Below are 13,496 nucleotides of genomic sequence, written 5' to 3'. Positions count from 1 at the left end.
GCAGAGCCCCACGGTGTAAGCACAAGGCTGAGAGCCAGCTCCATCCGCTAATCCCCTCCTGACACAGATCCCTTTCTCTGCTCAGAAATAAAATGAAAAAGGAAATAAAAAAAAGCTCTGAGCTGCCTTCCCAGCCCAAGCGGGGTCCCCCATGCCAGCACATCCCCAGCCCCTCCATCCCAGCCCCTTTCCACTGGAGAAACCCTATAAAAAAGGCACCGTTGGCAGCGGGCCTGGCCAAGGTGGAAAGCCGCACTGGTCTCAGGGCTGGAATTTAAGCCAGTTTTAGTTGAATTTAGTTTAAACATAACTTTACAAGCCCAGCCCTGCATCCCCCCCACCCCGGTCAGCGGCACTTCAAGTCTTCCCAAACCTGTACCTGTCGGCAAAGCTCTGTCTGTCCATCCATCCCCTTGCAGAGCCGCCCCCAGGGGACGGGGACATGGAAAATCAGGATCACCAGAGGCGGACGGGACAGCAATTACCTTTGGGAAAACCCTGGCAGTGGCAGGGATGGGAGCGCAGGGGGTTGCAGGGCAGAGCAGCAGGTCACTGGGGACGCTCCTCTCCAAAATCGAGCCAAGGGCATCTTGTTCCGGATGCAACCTGGGATCCAGACGCGACGTGGGCTCTAGGAAAAGCTTGGAGAGATGTTGGTCAAAGCGGCACCACTGGCTCCCTAGTCCCAGGGTGAAACCCGCCAAGAACTGAGCTACCAGCAGCAATGCTTATTTAAAAGGTTTATTTAACGTTTTAATTTGAGGTAAAATACTTTTTTTTTTTCTTTCAACTTCCATAACAAAATACAGAGCTATCAGATACCCCTGGAAAAAATATGTATATTATACATATATTTCTATAACATTACATCATATATATATAATATATATATGCAAACTTTTTTTTTTTTGAAGACTTTATAGAAAGTGGAACGTCTAAAGGCACTGCACAATGGAGTATTTAAAGACTACTTTACATTGTTATGTACATATACACACACGTTCAATCCTGCTCTCCGTGGACAGACAGCTCAAACTAACCACGTCCCCGCCATACGTGTATGCATCCACACTAATCCCTGCTGAATCAATTCTAGTAAAGTCAAAGAACATGCCTCAGGAAAAGTGATTTGTTTTTCTTTAAAAAAAAACCCAACCAAAAAAACAACTTTCTATTGGTAAATACTTTCTCCTTAAAAGCACTCTAAAAAATCGAACTTTTTTTTAAACAATCTGATTACGATTATTTCAAACCAAAAGAAGAAATTCATTTTTTTTAAACCCACCAGGATCCATAAGACAAAAAGAGAAAAAAAAAAAACCACGAAAAAAAGTTACTTTAAAAACAAAAACATAATTATGGAATAAATAAAAGCAAGGGACAACCAAGCAATGGGTGGAACCTCCCACAGGCAATGAGGGCAATTCGATCGGCTGCCAAGGTTAATGCTTCTGGAGAGGGGCTCTTCCTCCTCCTCCTCCTCCTCCTCCCCCCTGGCATTTTGAGGAGGGGATGGGCACAGTGGCCCCAGCCCGGGGCTCGTTTTGGCTCTGCAGCTCGTTAAGTTCTGCCAAGCTTGCTCACCGCCGCAGGGAGATGTATGGCTAATCCTCCCTGCCCCATCTTGATCTTTTCTTTCCCCCCCCCCCCAAAATCTTGGCTTACTGCTGGTTGTCCGATTAAAGTCTCTTTCCTACAGATTCTCTATGACTAAACAAAGCAAAAATGGTTTAAACATTAACATGCTCTTGATTAATTAATACAGGTGGACGTTGAGATTTCAACCATTTAAACTTTACAAGTTTAAATATTTTGGCACATCGGAATATATATATTTTTTTTTCATTTATTATTTAAAATGTATTTATAAGCGCCCTCCTCCGAGGCTGCTGCTAGGCAATGTGAAGTCTGGTCGGGAGGAGCCCCCGCCTTGCACTGAGGTGACCCCCTGAGCCGGTGGGGACGTGGATGATGCTGCCAGCGTGGAGGGAGCGGGGAAGGGGGGGCTGGCTGGCCACCCCCCGCCCACCCCTTACCCCCCCTCCTTTCCAAAGCGGAGCCCATCACCCGCAGTCGGTCACTGGTCCGTTGTCCTGAGAACCTGAGTCCTTTATCCCTGAACGCGGAGCTCCCGGTTTGCAGTGCAATGGCTATGAAGACAACACCCCCTCCCTCCCCTCCCCAGGCCCCCAAAACCAATTACAAACTTTTAAAGCCAAACAACAGTTCAACTTTTCTGTTTTTTGTTGGTTTTTTTGCCTTAAATTAAGGGCAAGAAGAGTGGCTCCCTGCCCCGCCAGCCCCCTCCTCAAACAGGAGAGGCACCCACGGGCTCTGGCACTTGGGCACGAGGAAGGGTGACGATATGCATTACTGATGGAAAAGGCCTCGTGTTTCTAATTCCTGAGTTCACTCGATCCCCTCTCCGGGACCGGATTGAGGGGTTCCTTCCCCCTTTCCTCCACACTCGGCTCTGGCCGTGGAGGTAAATCCAGGTGCCGGGGGTCCGGAGCTGAGCTCAGCCAGGTAAGCGGATTACGGCTCCTGCATCCCCCCCTCCCCGGGACCTCTCCAGGTACCATGCACGGAATCTTCTTTCGGCAGGGCCCAACCAGCCCCATCTAACAATGTCTGCAAATAATCTTGTGCTCACACACGCTCCCTGCCCTCCTCCAACAGTTACTGAGTCCTCGACTGGAAAAATCTGCCCGCGCACGCCTCTCGCCTACGACCGCGTGAATAATCAGCCGCTCTCTGGATACAGCTCTTAGCCCCATGGAGATGGGTTGTTTCCAAGCTCCTTTCAAGGAATCGTTAGGGATTCGTCCCGACGCAGCGGGAGACAAGCGTGTTCCTCGGTGTAATCCGGAGCCTAAGTTAATCAGCCTAACAAGAAACGCAGCTGCGTAGGGAAATAGCAGATTTATAGCAAAAATACAGCGAGATTTACATGGCGAACCCCGCCTCGACCCAGCCTGCGGAGACAGAGCCCGGCAGGCACAGCTGCCCCTCCATCATCCTTCGCTCCCACAACCACCGCACTCTCCATCACTTCTCCGTCATCAGGCAAAATTCAAAATCTCCGCGAAACCCAACCTCGGCCAAGCGCATCTGGCTCTGGCGCAGGCTGCTCCTGTCAATAGACCCTGCTCGCATAAAGTGTACTCGTAGTTAAGGCATGAGTCAAAGTGATAGGGGAACCAAACAAAGGAAGTAAGATTTAACAAAGCTCCTGTCATTCCTTCTCTATGAACTCACCACAATCATTTCAGTGTTAATCTTCCAATCACTCCCAACTCCACCCATACAATTAGGAAAAAAAAAAAAAAACCTAGGGTACATTTTAATGCGTATATTAAAGGCATTAGGTTATTTTTTTCCCACCCCACTCCCATCCCTGAAAGATTTTTTTGGTTTTTTTTTGTTTTTTTTTTTTTTTGTTTTGTTTTTTGTTTTTTTTTTTTTTTTTTTTTTAAATCTTTTGCTCATGGCTTCTGCAGTATTTCAGAAAGGCAAAAAGGACGACTAACGTATCCTGAAGCGCTACCAAGATCCGCTCGCCGGGAACACGGCTCCCTCTCTCCAGCAGCGTCCCACCTTGCTGGCGCGCAAGTGACTTTCCGAGTTGTCTTTCTGCAACCTTCTCCACTCCACAGACAGTGCAATATTCCCTCTGCCTGTCCCCCAGCACCCCCTCCCCGGAAAATACAGACGGCTTCTGAGGCTGACGCACGGCACGTCTTGAACGGGCAGGAAATCCTCTCCCACCATCGCACCAGGCTCCATATATAAAAAAAAAAAAGGGAACTAGATGAATTCAGAGATTCCTGCTTCTATAAATGCTAGAGTGTATATAAAATAGACCGTGTCTGGAGTTCCTCCGTCCCGGTGGAGGCCTCAACCCCACTGGAGTTCATGCAAGGCCTGAAGCTCACGCACAAGGGCGGCCGGCTTCCCTCGCCTCTCCTAATTGGAGCAAGACAACCGCGTCTCACCTGCAATTCAACAATGAAAACAAAGAACACAAACCCCCTAGTTTCTAGAATTACCAAACCAGGCTAGCCCCAGCCCCCCGCCCGCCCCCCACACTCTGCAACCTTGCTACATAAATACACAGATGTTTTCAGCACAGAAGGACTGCAAAGCTCCCCCAGGCTTAGGTGTCGGAGGCAGCTGTGGCCGTCATGGCCTTGGGACCTGCCGTGAGGTGTGGGCTGCCCAGTGCCCCGTTCCAGTGGACTCGGCCATTCTGGCGCTCCTCGGGGACGTCTGCTTGCCGGTCACCGTTCCAGCGGCGCTTGAGACGCAGCTTCGGAGGCATCAGGGCATCCTCTCTCTTCTCCTGAGCCCCCGATTCTCCAGCAGACTCTCGGGATGACTTCTCCCCGCTGCTCTCCCCTTGCTCCTGGGATTCTTCAGCTGAGAAGCCTGCTTGGGTGGGTGCCAGTGGAGCTGGGTGCCACGACGGGGCAGCTGGTCTGACAAACACAGGCCCTTTTTCCTCTTCTAGGCTGGCTGCCACGCCAGAGCCTTCCTCTCTCTCACTTTTGTCTTTTCCTTTCGCTGGTGGCTCTTCGGACTCTGCCTCCTTGTCCATCATGGGCTCAACCTTGACCCTGGGAGGAGGAGTAGCTAGCTGGGGGGCTGCCGGCTCCTCAGCACTTTCCAGTCTCTCTCTGTTTTTGCGCCCCACAGGTGGAGGCTGTAGCTTGATGGGGAACTGGGGCTGCTCCTCAAGGGGCATTTGGCACTGTAGTGGCGGCACCATGAGCGGATAGCGGGGGAAAGTCCGCGGACTCAGGTGGTAGTTGAAGACGGAGCAAGCTTGCGAATGCAGGTAGTGTTTCATTTCCTCGGGGTTAAAAGAGAAGCAGCTGCTACCTGTGAAGGGGCTGAGGCCCGGAGAGGGGCTGTAGGAGAAAAGGGTGGGAGTCAGGGACAACGCAGGAGAGATTGGGACGTTTAGGACCCCGCCGCGCCCTGGCAGAGGGGACACGGCAAAGGGGCTGTGAGGATCTGGGTAGATCCCGGGCCTGGTGAAGAGAGGGAGCATAATATCGGGCTTGCGCTTCTGGTGGTTGATGCTACCAGTGCCCATGGCATTCCGCGACGCCATAAGATCCACACCACGGCGCCAATCCGAGGAGCCGTCCTCCAGCTCTGGCATGTCCGGCTTCCTCTCGCTGCCGTCACCCAGCACTTCTGGGTTGGATGGGACCAGGGACCCACCGGAGAACCGACCAGGCTGGGCATCTTCGGTGGGAGAGTGGCTGTCCAGTGGTGGGAAATGGAAGCGGGATGAAGCTGTGGGGACAGGAGGAGCGCTCTGTGGCACAACACCTGGGACAGGGAGGGGAAAAGAGAAAGAGTACGGGAGAGAGTTAAGAGCGCAGCTGCTGAGGGAGTTAAATCACAGGTAAAGAGCTGCTTTTTGGCCTGTACCCGCAGGCGTTTGGAAGAGTAACACAAAAATACCATGCGCTATCAACAACACAGCAGGCGATTAGATGGGAGGTGCCTCTCCCATCTGCTCCCTTCCCCTGCATAGCTCCAGTCTCCTCTGCCCACCTCAAAACCTCGCCACTGCTGGGGATGAATATTCTCCTCTCTCCACCCTGGCTGAGGTTTCATGAACCTCCAGTGCCACTGAAATAACTTCCACTTTCAGACGCCCTCCCCTGACCTCCCCGCTCTGGTTTAACCAGAAAACATCTCGGCAACGGTGCGTTAGGTTAAGCAATTGTGCTCGAATGCCACCGGCAGAAGCGCTGCTGGTAAACCTCAAGCTCTCAGGGCTGACTGAAAGTCACTGATTTGTGCTTTTCTGGGAAGACATCTTTTCTCCAATGTTTCTGCCGGCAACACTGCCAGCTCTCGCTGGCTCCTCTTCCACTGCCGTTCCTATGAAGCCGCCTGTCTACAACTTACTCGTGCCATAACGAGCCATATTGAGGCAAATTCTTCCACCCGCTTTCTCACCTCCACAACACACCCGTTGATTCTCCCTTCCCTTCAAAACTGCACAAGCGAGAGTTGAGAGAAGAAACCTGATTCCAGTGCCCCAAACAGGTTTGATATCCCAACCCCCACCCCAGCCAGAAGGAAAGAAAACAGGTTGTAATTAGACAAGTGCATTCCAGTTCTCCAAACTTCTTTTTTTAAATGCATGCCCCAGAGATAGGAGGGAGTGGCTGCAAACAGGGAAAAGGAACAGCAGTGAGCAATATTGAGCTGGAACTGCCCAGACTCGTTGCTGCAAGTAATTATAGATTTGCAGCGCAGCTTCATACTACATCTTACACCCCCATGCTTTGGCTAAGGACTCCTGGAGAATACACTTCCTTCTCCTCACTGCCATAAAGGCAGCGTGTCCCACACAGGTGAAGCAGAATGCCTTTATGAATATTTCTATTCTCTCAGCCCTGTTTTGGGGTTACTGTTTGCTTAGAAGACAATGCCTTGAAATCGCATTTGTGCTCATGCCCGGCTGGGACTCCCCTGGGGCGGGGAGGGATGCAGGTCGCTTCAACTGCCAAGATGAACGAGCAGTCACCGCTGTATGTCGGCACAGGCTACACGAGCACTGATGAGAAATACTCTTGCCCACATGTAACCTGTTTTTCTCAGCCGCCGGGGTTTCAGAGTCAACATTCAATCCCCACTTTCCCCTGCTCTCTCCCTGCTAGATGAATCTTCAAGGCTTCCCCTGGGGCACTCCTCACAAGGTGAGAACTAAGTGCACAGTGCTGTAAGAAAGGCCGGCTCAGGCGCCTCTGCGTTCATGCTTTCTTTGCTGTGGAGAGTTTGCAGTCTCGGGCCTCGCTGTAATGACTTCCAGAAGGGCTGGGGTTTTTTTTGATGGACTCGATGGCCACTAATTTCCCTGGTTGTGTGGTGGCTGTGCAGTTATGGAGGCAATCACCCCAGCTGTAGAAATCTAGCTATGGGGGGACTTAACTCCACCAAAAAGTATCTAGCGAACAAAGGACCCTCTTCCAGAGAAACCACAGCAGTACTGCTGACTCTGGGACAAACCCAGAGTGAACTCCTGCTACTGCTCCTGGCAAGAGACTCAAAGGCCTTTTAGAACGAGAAGGGAACAATTATGCTCCATTCCCAAACTCTTTTTCGTTATCCTGAACGTCAGCACGCCGTTCTGCCGCAGGGAGAATCGAGAAATACCTGTGATTTTAGTCAAACTCAGACGAGTTACTACTCTTCTCTGGAAACTGCACTGCGCTTGCTATCACGTTCCTCTGAACTCTAGACAGAAGTTGGTCAAGAAAAGTTCCTTTTGATTTAAAAGGACCAGAACTGAAGCAAACAAGGGGCCTTTGCAGAAGCAGGGAGGAGAGCAAACTGCTGCTAAGCTGCAAACTTTCTGATAGTGCTCACATGCATGTCTTGCCATGCACCTCTAAGCTCCTTGTCAAGAAGGGTCACATTTATATGGCACCATAAAATTACGTTACAAGCATGTGAGTGAGGCAAGGTCCCTGCAACAGAACTAAACCCCTCTTATCCCAAGGACACCCGCCACCCGACAGCAAAGCAAAGCAAACCTGCGGCACCCGTAAAGACAGTCCAACAAGCAAGCTCAAATAGGAAACCAAGATGTCTCCAGTCTCCCCTGAAGACAACGACAGATGTGTCTGTGACAAACCCGAGGGAAAGAGCACTCCAGATAAGGCTTTATCAACGTCCAGACATTCCCACCACAGCAGCACTGATTGCCCCAGCAGTCTTTCAAGTGTAGGAGATGACTGATAGGGGATCTGCAGAGGCTGCGGGGTTGGTCCCGGCCCTGTTCCACATGCCAAGAGCAGGGACAGTTAAAAGAAGCCCCGAACCTGCACTCACCATTAGGCCGAATGTTAATGAATGGGTAGTTAGGCATCACCAGCTTGTTGAAGTTGAACTTGTAGGTAAACCTCTTGCCTTTTGTCTTGTGGAGAATCCTCTTGTTGTAATAGTATCTGTTAATGAAAGTGAAAGAGATCAATCAAAACATGTGGTGATCCGTTTAAAGCGCTCGTTTCTTTTAGCGCCACCAACATCCACCTACGACGTATCTACAAAAACAAAGTTGTCCAGAGAATTTATGTTATTAATACAAGAAAATATTAGTCAATCGGGAAGTTTCCAAATGACACCCACTCCTTTTACAACACATTCTTTAGCAGTAGGTTTCAAACCATTTTACAGGCCATTATGTTCCTTAGAACATGTGGGAAAAGGTGAGATCCTGAAAGGAAGCGAAAGCTGAACAACAGGCCAAGCCTGTACACGCTGTTCTCACCCCTGTCCAAACTGGGACCAGTGCCATGGGCTGGAGGGGTCTCGTACAAGCATCCCACATGGCGCTGGCATTACCTCCCTAATCCTATCTGCGCCAAGTGCCCTGCAGCCAGTGAAACATGCATGGTCGCTCCACATGGGCTGTGACTGCTGGGGAAATGTTACAGGACCCAGAACAGGACGGGAAAATTCAGGTGAACCTGTGCTAAGACACTGAACTGAAAGAGGGGAACGTGTACCTGGGCTAGGGCAGAACAAAACTCAGTGCAATGACGGAGCTAAGCAAAAGGGACCAAATTAACGAGATAGCCTCAGATTTGTTTTTTATTTCTACAACCTTCAAGGCCCTGGGTATTTGTAACAGCGTACAAGGCATCAGACTGGAAATGGGGAGAGCTGGTTTCTGCTGCTCTCACGCCGATGAGCAAGTTGCTTCCCTTCTGTTCACCCATTCACAGCTTCGGACTAGAAACACTCCCTCACCTTTGCAGGCAGCATTGATCAGGGCTGCGGAGGGCAGGCGTTTGGAGCCAGCCCTGACCGCTGGCCAGCCTCCCTTCCTCACCTTCCCAGCACCAAATGAAGGCAGAAGAACTTGGCCACAGGTATAATCCCCACCGCAGCCTCCTCCCCACTTACACCACCACTGTTTGTCCTCAGCCTCCTAAGACTGGTGTACAAACAAAGGTGTTACATGCGGATCATCGCCACCGTTCTCGGTACGTAGAGGTGGATTAACACATGCTGCCTGTTGCCACAGCGCGCACCAAATAAGGCAGGGCCAGCTCTGAGCAGGAGGGGGGAAGGAGCCACAGGTCCCGAGCCGAAGTGGCTGCTGATACCTGCAGTGCTGTTGCTCTTCTGCTGTCACACTCAGCATCAAGATGCCAAGACGTGATCAGTATTGGCAGGTGGAGGCTATTTTCCACTCCCATCCACCAATTACAGCCTCAGTGCCATTCAATTTATTGTTTCCTTCCTGTTCCAGTACAAGACTCTTGTGTTTGCTGCCTTGTTTGTCTTTGTCAGCTCCACCCAGGAGGTATCAGAGGGCGTAAGGCAACGAAGTCCACGTTACAGACTGATAATGCCAGAACCTGTTAGGAACCCAGCCACTCCTGCAGGTGACAGGCTTGAAATGCTGAAATACTTCAGAGGGTCATGCTAGTTTTCCACTGACTTCAAAATACATAGTGATAACCAGAAAAAAAAAACAACCAACACCTATGGAAGGGTCAAAATAGAGGGCAAAGTTGTACTGGAGGCTTTGGAGTTACAAAGTGCAAAGTGAGGAACGCTCAGCCCCTGTCTCACGCAAGGGGACACTGGTGGCCAAAGGGTGTCCTTAAGGACACCCAAATTCATGTCATCAGGGCTCAGGAAACACCCAGTCCAGGCCCTCATCCTGGGACTGGCACTGAACCTCTGCCTCGCACAGATTCAGCAGTAAAGAGGTGAGTACAAATTATGTTAGAAGTGCAGTTGCTTTCTCTGAAACGGTACCCTTGACGATGTGATAATAGAGTAACACCTCTGGTTTCCTCCCACACCTTCATTGCTCAAGCCAGCAGCGGCTATGGAAGCTGAGAAAGAGACAGAAAAGCTCCCCGGAAGGAAGCCATCCTGATAATAACAACCTGAACTAAAGGTGCAAACTTACACTGTGAAGCAGAACACAGCACGGTGAACCAGGGACTCCCTCCCCAATCACACCCAAGTACAGTCAGACCTACCAAAGCAATCTGGCATCCCAGAACTCAAAATTTCATACAAACCTCCCAGAAGTCTGGGTGCCACCAAACCAGGGACTGAATACCTATAGTCACCCAAATGAGGCAGGGAAGGATGAAGGGAGAGCTCGTTAGAAGCCCCTGACCTCCAAGGAAACTCCTGCTCACCTGAGAGCCCGGCTCAGCTTGTCGTAGTTCATCTGGGGTTTGCATTTTCTTCTGCCCCAGAGCCGGGCCACCTCGTCAGGGTCCTTGATGACGAACTCGCCGTAGTCGCCTTGCTGCCAAGCGATGACATGGCGAAACTCCTCCTTCCGCAGCAGCTCCAGGATGAAGTGCCATAACTGGATTTGCCGGGAGCCGGGGCTGGACTCAGTCTTGTAAGCCCACTCTGGGAAATGATAACCTTGGGAAAGGCCACAAAAAAAACCCCAAACCCAACCAAAAAAAAGAAAAAGTCATTCAGACAGCAACAGGAGCTCACCACTGCCAAGCTCTACTGTGTTTTCTCCAGAGCGAGACCACAGAGCATTGCTGGGGGTTGTAATTCTATTAAATATTCAACGTGGAAGCAGAGAAACCCGGCTCTCCTACTCTAGCTGCTCATTTTCGTCCTCCTTTTAGCCCCCTTGCCTTGGAGAATGCCCAAACAGCACCAAAAAAATGGTAAGACTGAAAGGGACATAAGCATGAGCAGCAGTGGAAAGGAGCCCAAAAGCTTTAGACATCGCTACAGTTTGGACTCCAGGTGGCTGAAATAAGGCAAATAATCCAGATTTGAGCATTTGGTGCGCTGATGTCGAGGAGGGGGTGAGGGCGGATAGCTCTCAGCGACTCCAGCTCCCCCTGATTTCAGAGCATGGCAGCCCGCTCCAGCTTCAACTGCACCGGCAGATGTTTCTGAGTGACTGCCAAGTTCAGCTTTCTCAGAATAGTTTCCCAGCACAACTACTAACGCAAGGGTTTTTTTTTTTTCTGTTGTGTTTTTTTTTTTGTTTGGTTGTTTTTTTCCCCCCAAAACATCATGGCCACAATTTCAGGCTCCGGCAGCGTGGAAGAAGTCACATCATGCTCCAACGCCACCCACACCACTATTGCAGGCTGCGATGGGAGACAAAACCAGGCACGAGCTGTACCAGACTGGAGGGGATCCACCTTAGAGATCCCAAATCCTTACAAATAAAACATCTCCGCGAAGATTTATTTGCATGTTAAACCCGGCGCTCTTAAAAATTCGCTGACAGCCCATCACGCAGACGTCTGATCGATCCACACTCACATGCGGCTTTTGCCCACATACGAAAGCTTTTGGGAGAGGTGGAATTAATCCTGCCTGAGCTCCTTTATCCTGGGAAAAGAATTCGTAACAGCTGAACAACTCAGCCTTTAGACTTCCTTACCTCCTCCTCCTTCTGGCTTATCCACAATGCTGCAGCCTGCTTTCATTTTCTCCCTCCTGCTGACTGCGAAACAGAAGGAAATCTGCATCAGCGACATCAACACGCCATCATCGCAGGCGGCACTTGGAATTTCTCTGGAGAGGCCACCTCGAGCTGTAGCCCTGCCCATGCCCAGAGATGCTGCCCGGGGTCTCCCTGACCATAATCATCCCTGTCCGTCTTTCCCAAAAACTGGCATTTAATCCCTGCCTCCCTCCTGCCCTGCCATTAAAGCCCATGAACGAAATGCGGCGGCACAGCGAGGCCGTCAGACAGACAAAACAAGCCAAACACAGTTTGTCTTCTGTTACTAGACGGGCTCTACTGCCAAAATACACAAGCTGCTGAGCTCGCCCAGATGTACCAGCGAGGGAAAAAGAGGGGGGGGGGCGGGAATAAAATCCCGGTTCCCGATCCCCTTCGGATATGGCACGTCTGATTCCAATCGCTTTAGGTGGGCTCAGCTCAAAGCTGTACCTGCCAGTGCCTCGGAAATCAAGCGTTGTTGGGGGGGATGTAGGGTGGGTGTCCCCCAAAAATGTAAAAGGGGCTCTAGTGTGCAACAGCAGCGACAGCCGCCGGTTCTGGGGCGGGGGGGAGCCCCCCTCCCACCAAAGACCCGGCAGCCAGCCGAGCCCCCGCGAGGAACCGGCCCCGCTAGGCTTTCCTGCTTTGAAATGTTCAAAGTATGTAAATGGCTGCCAGGAGGAGACCAGGCGCCGCCGCGGCGGCCGGGCCCGGGCTGCCGGGCTCCCGTTACAGCCGCCGCCGCCCCCCCATCCACCCCCCCCCCCCCCGCCGGCCTGCCCCGGCCTGCCCGCCCGCCGAGCCGCTCCCTCCCCTGCCCCGGGCAGGGCAGCGCCGGCACGGCCGCCCCCCCCCCCCCCCCCCAGCCCAGGGAGCTCCGGGAAGAGCCCAGGCCGCCGCCACCCCCCTAACCCCCCCCCCCCCCCCCCCCCCGAACCCTTCCGCCGCCCGGGCCCTCCCGGTTACCGGGGCCATTTCCCCCCCGCCCCCAGCCGTCGGGAACCATTCACCCCCATCGACCTCCTACGTACCGAGGCGCTCGGTTACCGGGAGGGTCCCCCATTACGGCTCCCCGTAACCGTACATCGTTCCCGCAGCCCCTCCCGCCGAGCGCCTCCCGGTAACCGGGGGCTCCCCACTTACCCCCCCCCCCCCCCCCCCCGCATCGCCGCCAAAGGCCTCCGGTAGCCGGGCCCGCCGCGGCCTCCGCCTCACCGAGGGCCGCCCGGTTCCCCGTGGCACCCACGTCCCCGTATCGTCATCCGTCCCCCCCTACCCCCCCGCCTCCAGTAACCGGCGCCCTAGGCCCCCTCCTCGCCAGCAACCGAGCCCCCAAGCCCGCGCGTACGAAGCGGCCCCACCGGAGGCCGGGAGGCGGCGGTGGCGGCGTACTCGGCCCACCTCGGTCCCGGGACCCACCTGCGGGGGCGGCGCGGGCCGGGCCGGGTCCGGCGGGTTGAAGCGGGTGCGGTGGGGCGGCGGAGCGCGCCCGGGCCGCGGTGCCGATGCGGGGTACGCGCCGCTTGCCTCGCTCCTGCCGCTGCCGCCGCTGCCTCCCCCGCACGGCCGCCGGAACCGGAACCGCCGCCACCGCCCACACACTTCCGGGCACGCTCCCACGCGCTTCCGCTTCCGGCTAGGGGGCGGGGCGGGCGGGCGCGCGCACACGGCCCCGCCTCCCCCGCCCCGCCCCTGCGACGGGTGGTGGCTGGGGACAAAGGAGGGCGGAAAGCAAAGGGCCCGGCTGGGCCGGCATCCAGCTGTGCAGAGGTCCTGGTATACGGGGGTCCAGCTGTGCAGGGGTCCCACTTTACAGGGATCCAGCTGTGCGGGGATCCAGCTGTGCAGGGGTCCCACCTTGCTGGGACCCAGCTGTGCAGGGGTCTTGGTATATGGGGACCCAGCTGTGCAGGGGTCCCACCTTGCTGGGATCCAGTTGTGCAGGGATGCCGCTGCATGGGGATCCAGCTGTGAAGACATCCTACTTTACTGGGATCCAGCT

General features: G+C 53.5%; 1 protein-coding gene across 1 annotated transcript; it reads right to left on the bottom strand.

The window, feature by feature from the left end:
- Positions 1 to 1,643: 1,643 nt before the first annotated feature.
- On the bottom strand, positions 1,644 to 13,084 carry ETV3 (ETS variant transcription factor 3). Its single transcript, XM_030024066.2, has 5 exons — positions 12,914 to 13,084; positions 11,429 to 11,491; positions 10,197 to 10,434; positions 7,861 to 7,976; positions 1,644 to 5,340 (listed from the first exon to the last, which is right to left on the bottom strand). The coding sequence occupies exons 2-5, from the start codon at positions 11,472 to 11,474 to the stop codon at positions 4,157 to 4,159; spliced, it is 1,584 nt and encodes a 527-aa protein (XP_029879926.1). The 5' UTR covers positions 11,475 to 11,491; positions 12,914 to 13,084; the 3' UTR covers positions 1,644 to 4,156.
- Positions 13,085 to 13,496: the final 412 nt, after the last annotated feature.

This window comes from Aquila chrysaetos, chromosome 9 (genome assembly GCF_900496995.4).
Source record: "Aquila chrysaetos chrysaetos chromosome 9, bAquChr1.4, whole genome shotgun sequence".
Lineage (NCBI taxonomy): Eukaryota > Metazoa > Chordata > Aves > Accipitriformes > Accipitridae > Aquila > Aquila chrysaetos.
This window is presented reverse-complemented; position numbering and strand designations above follow the sequence as displayed.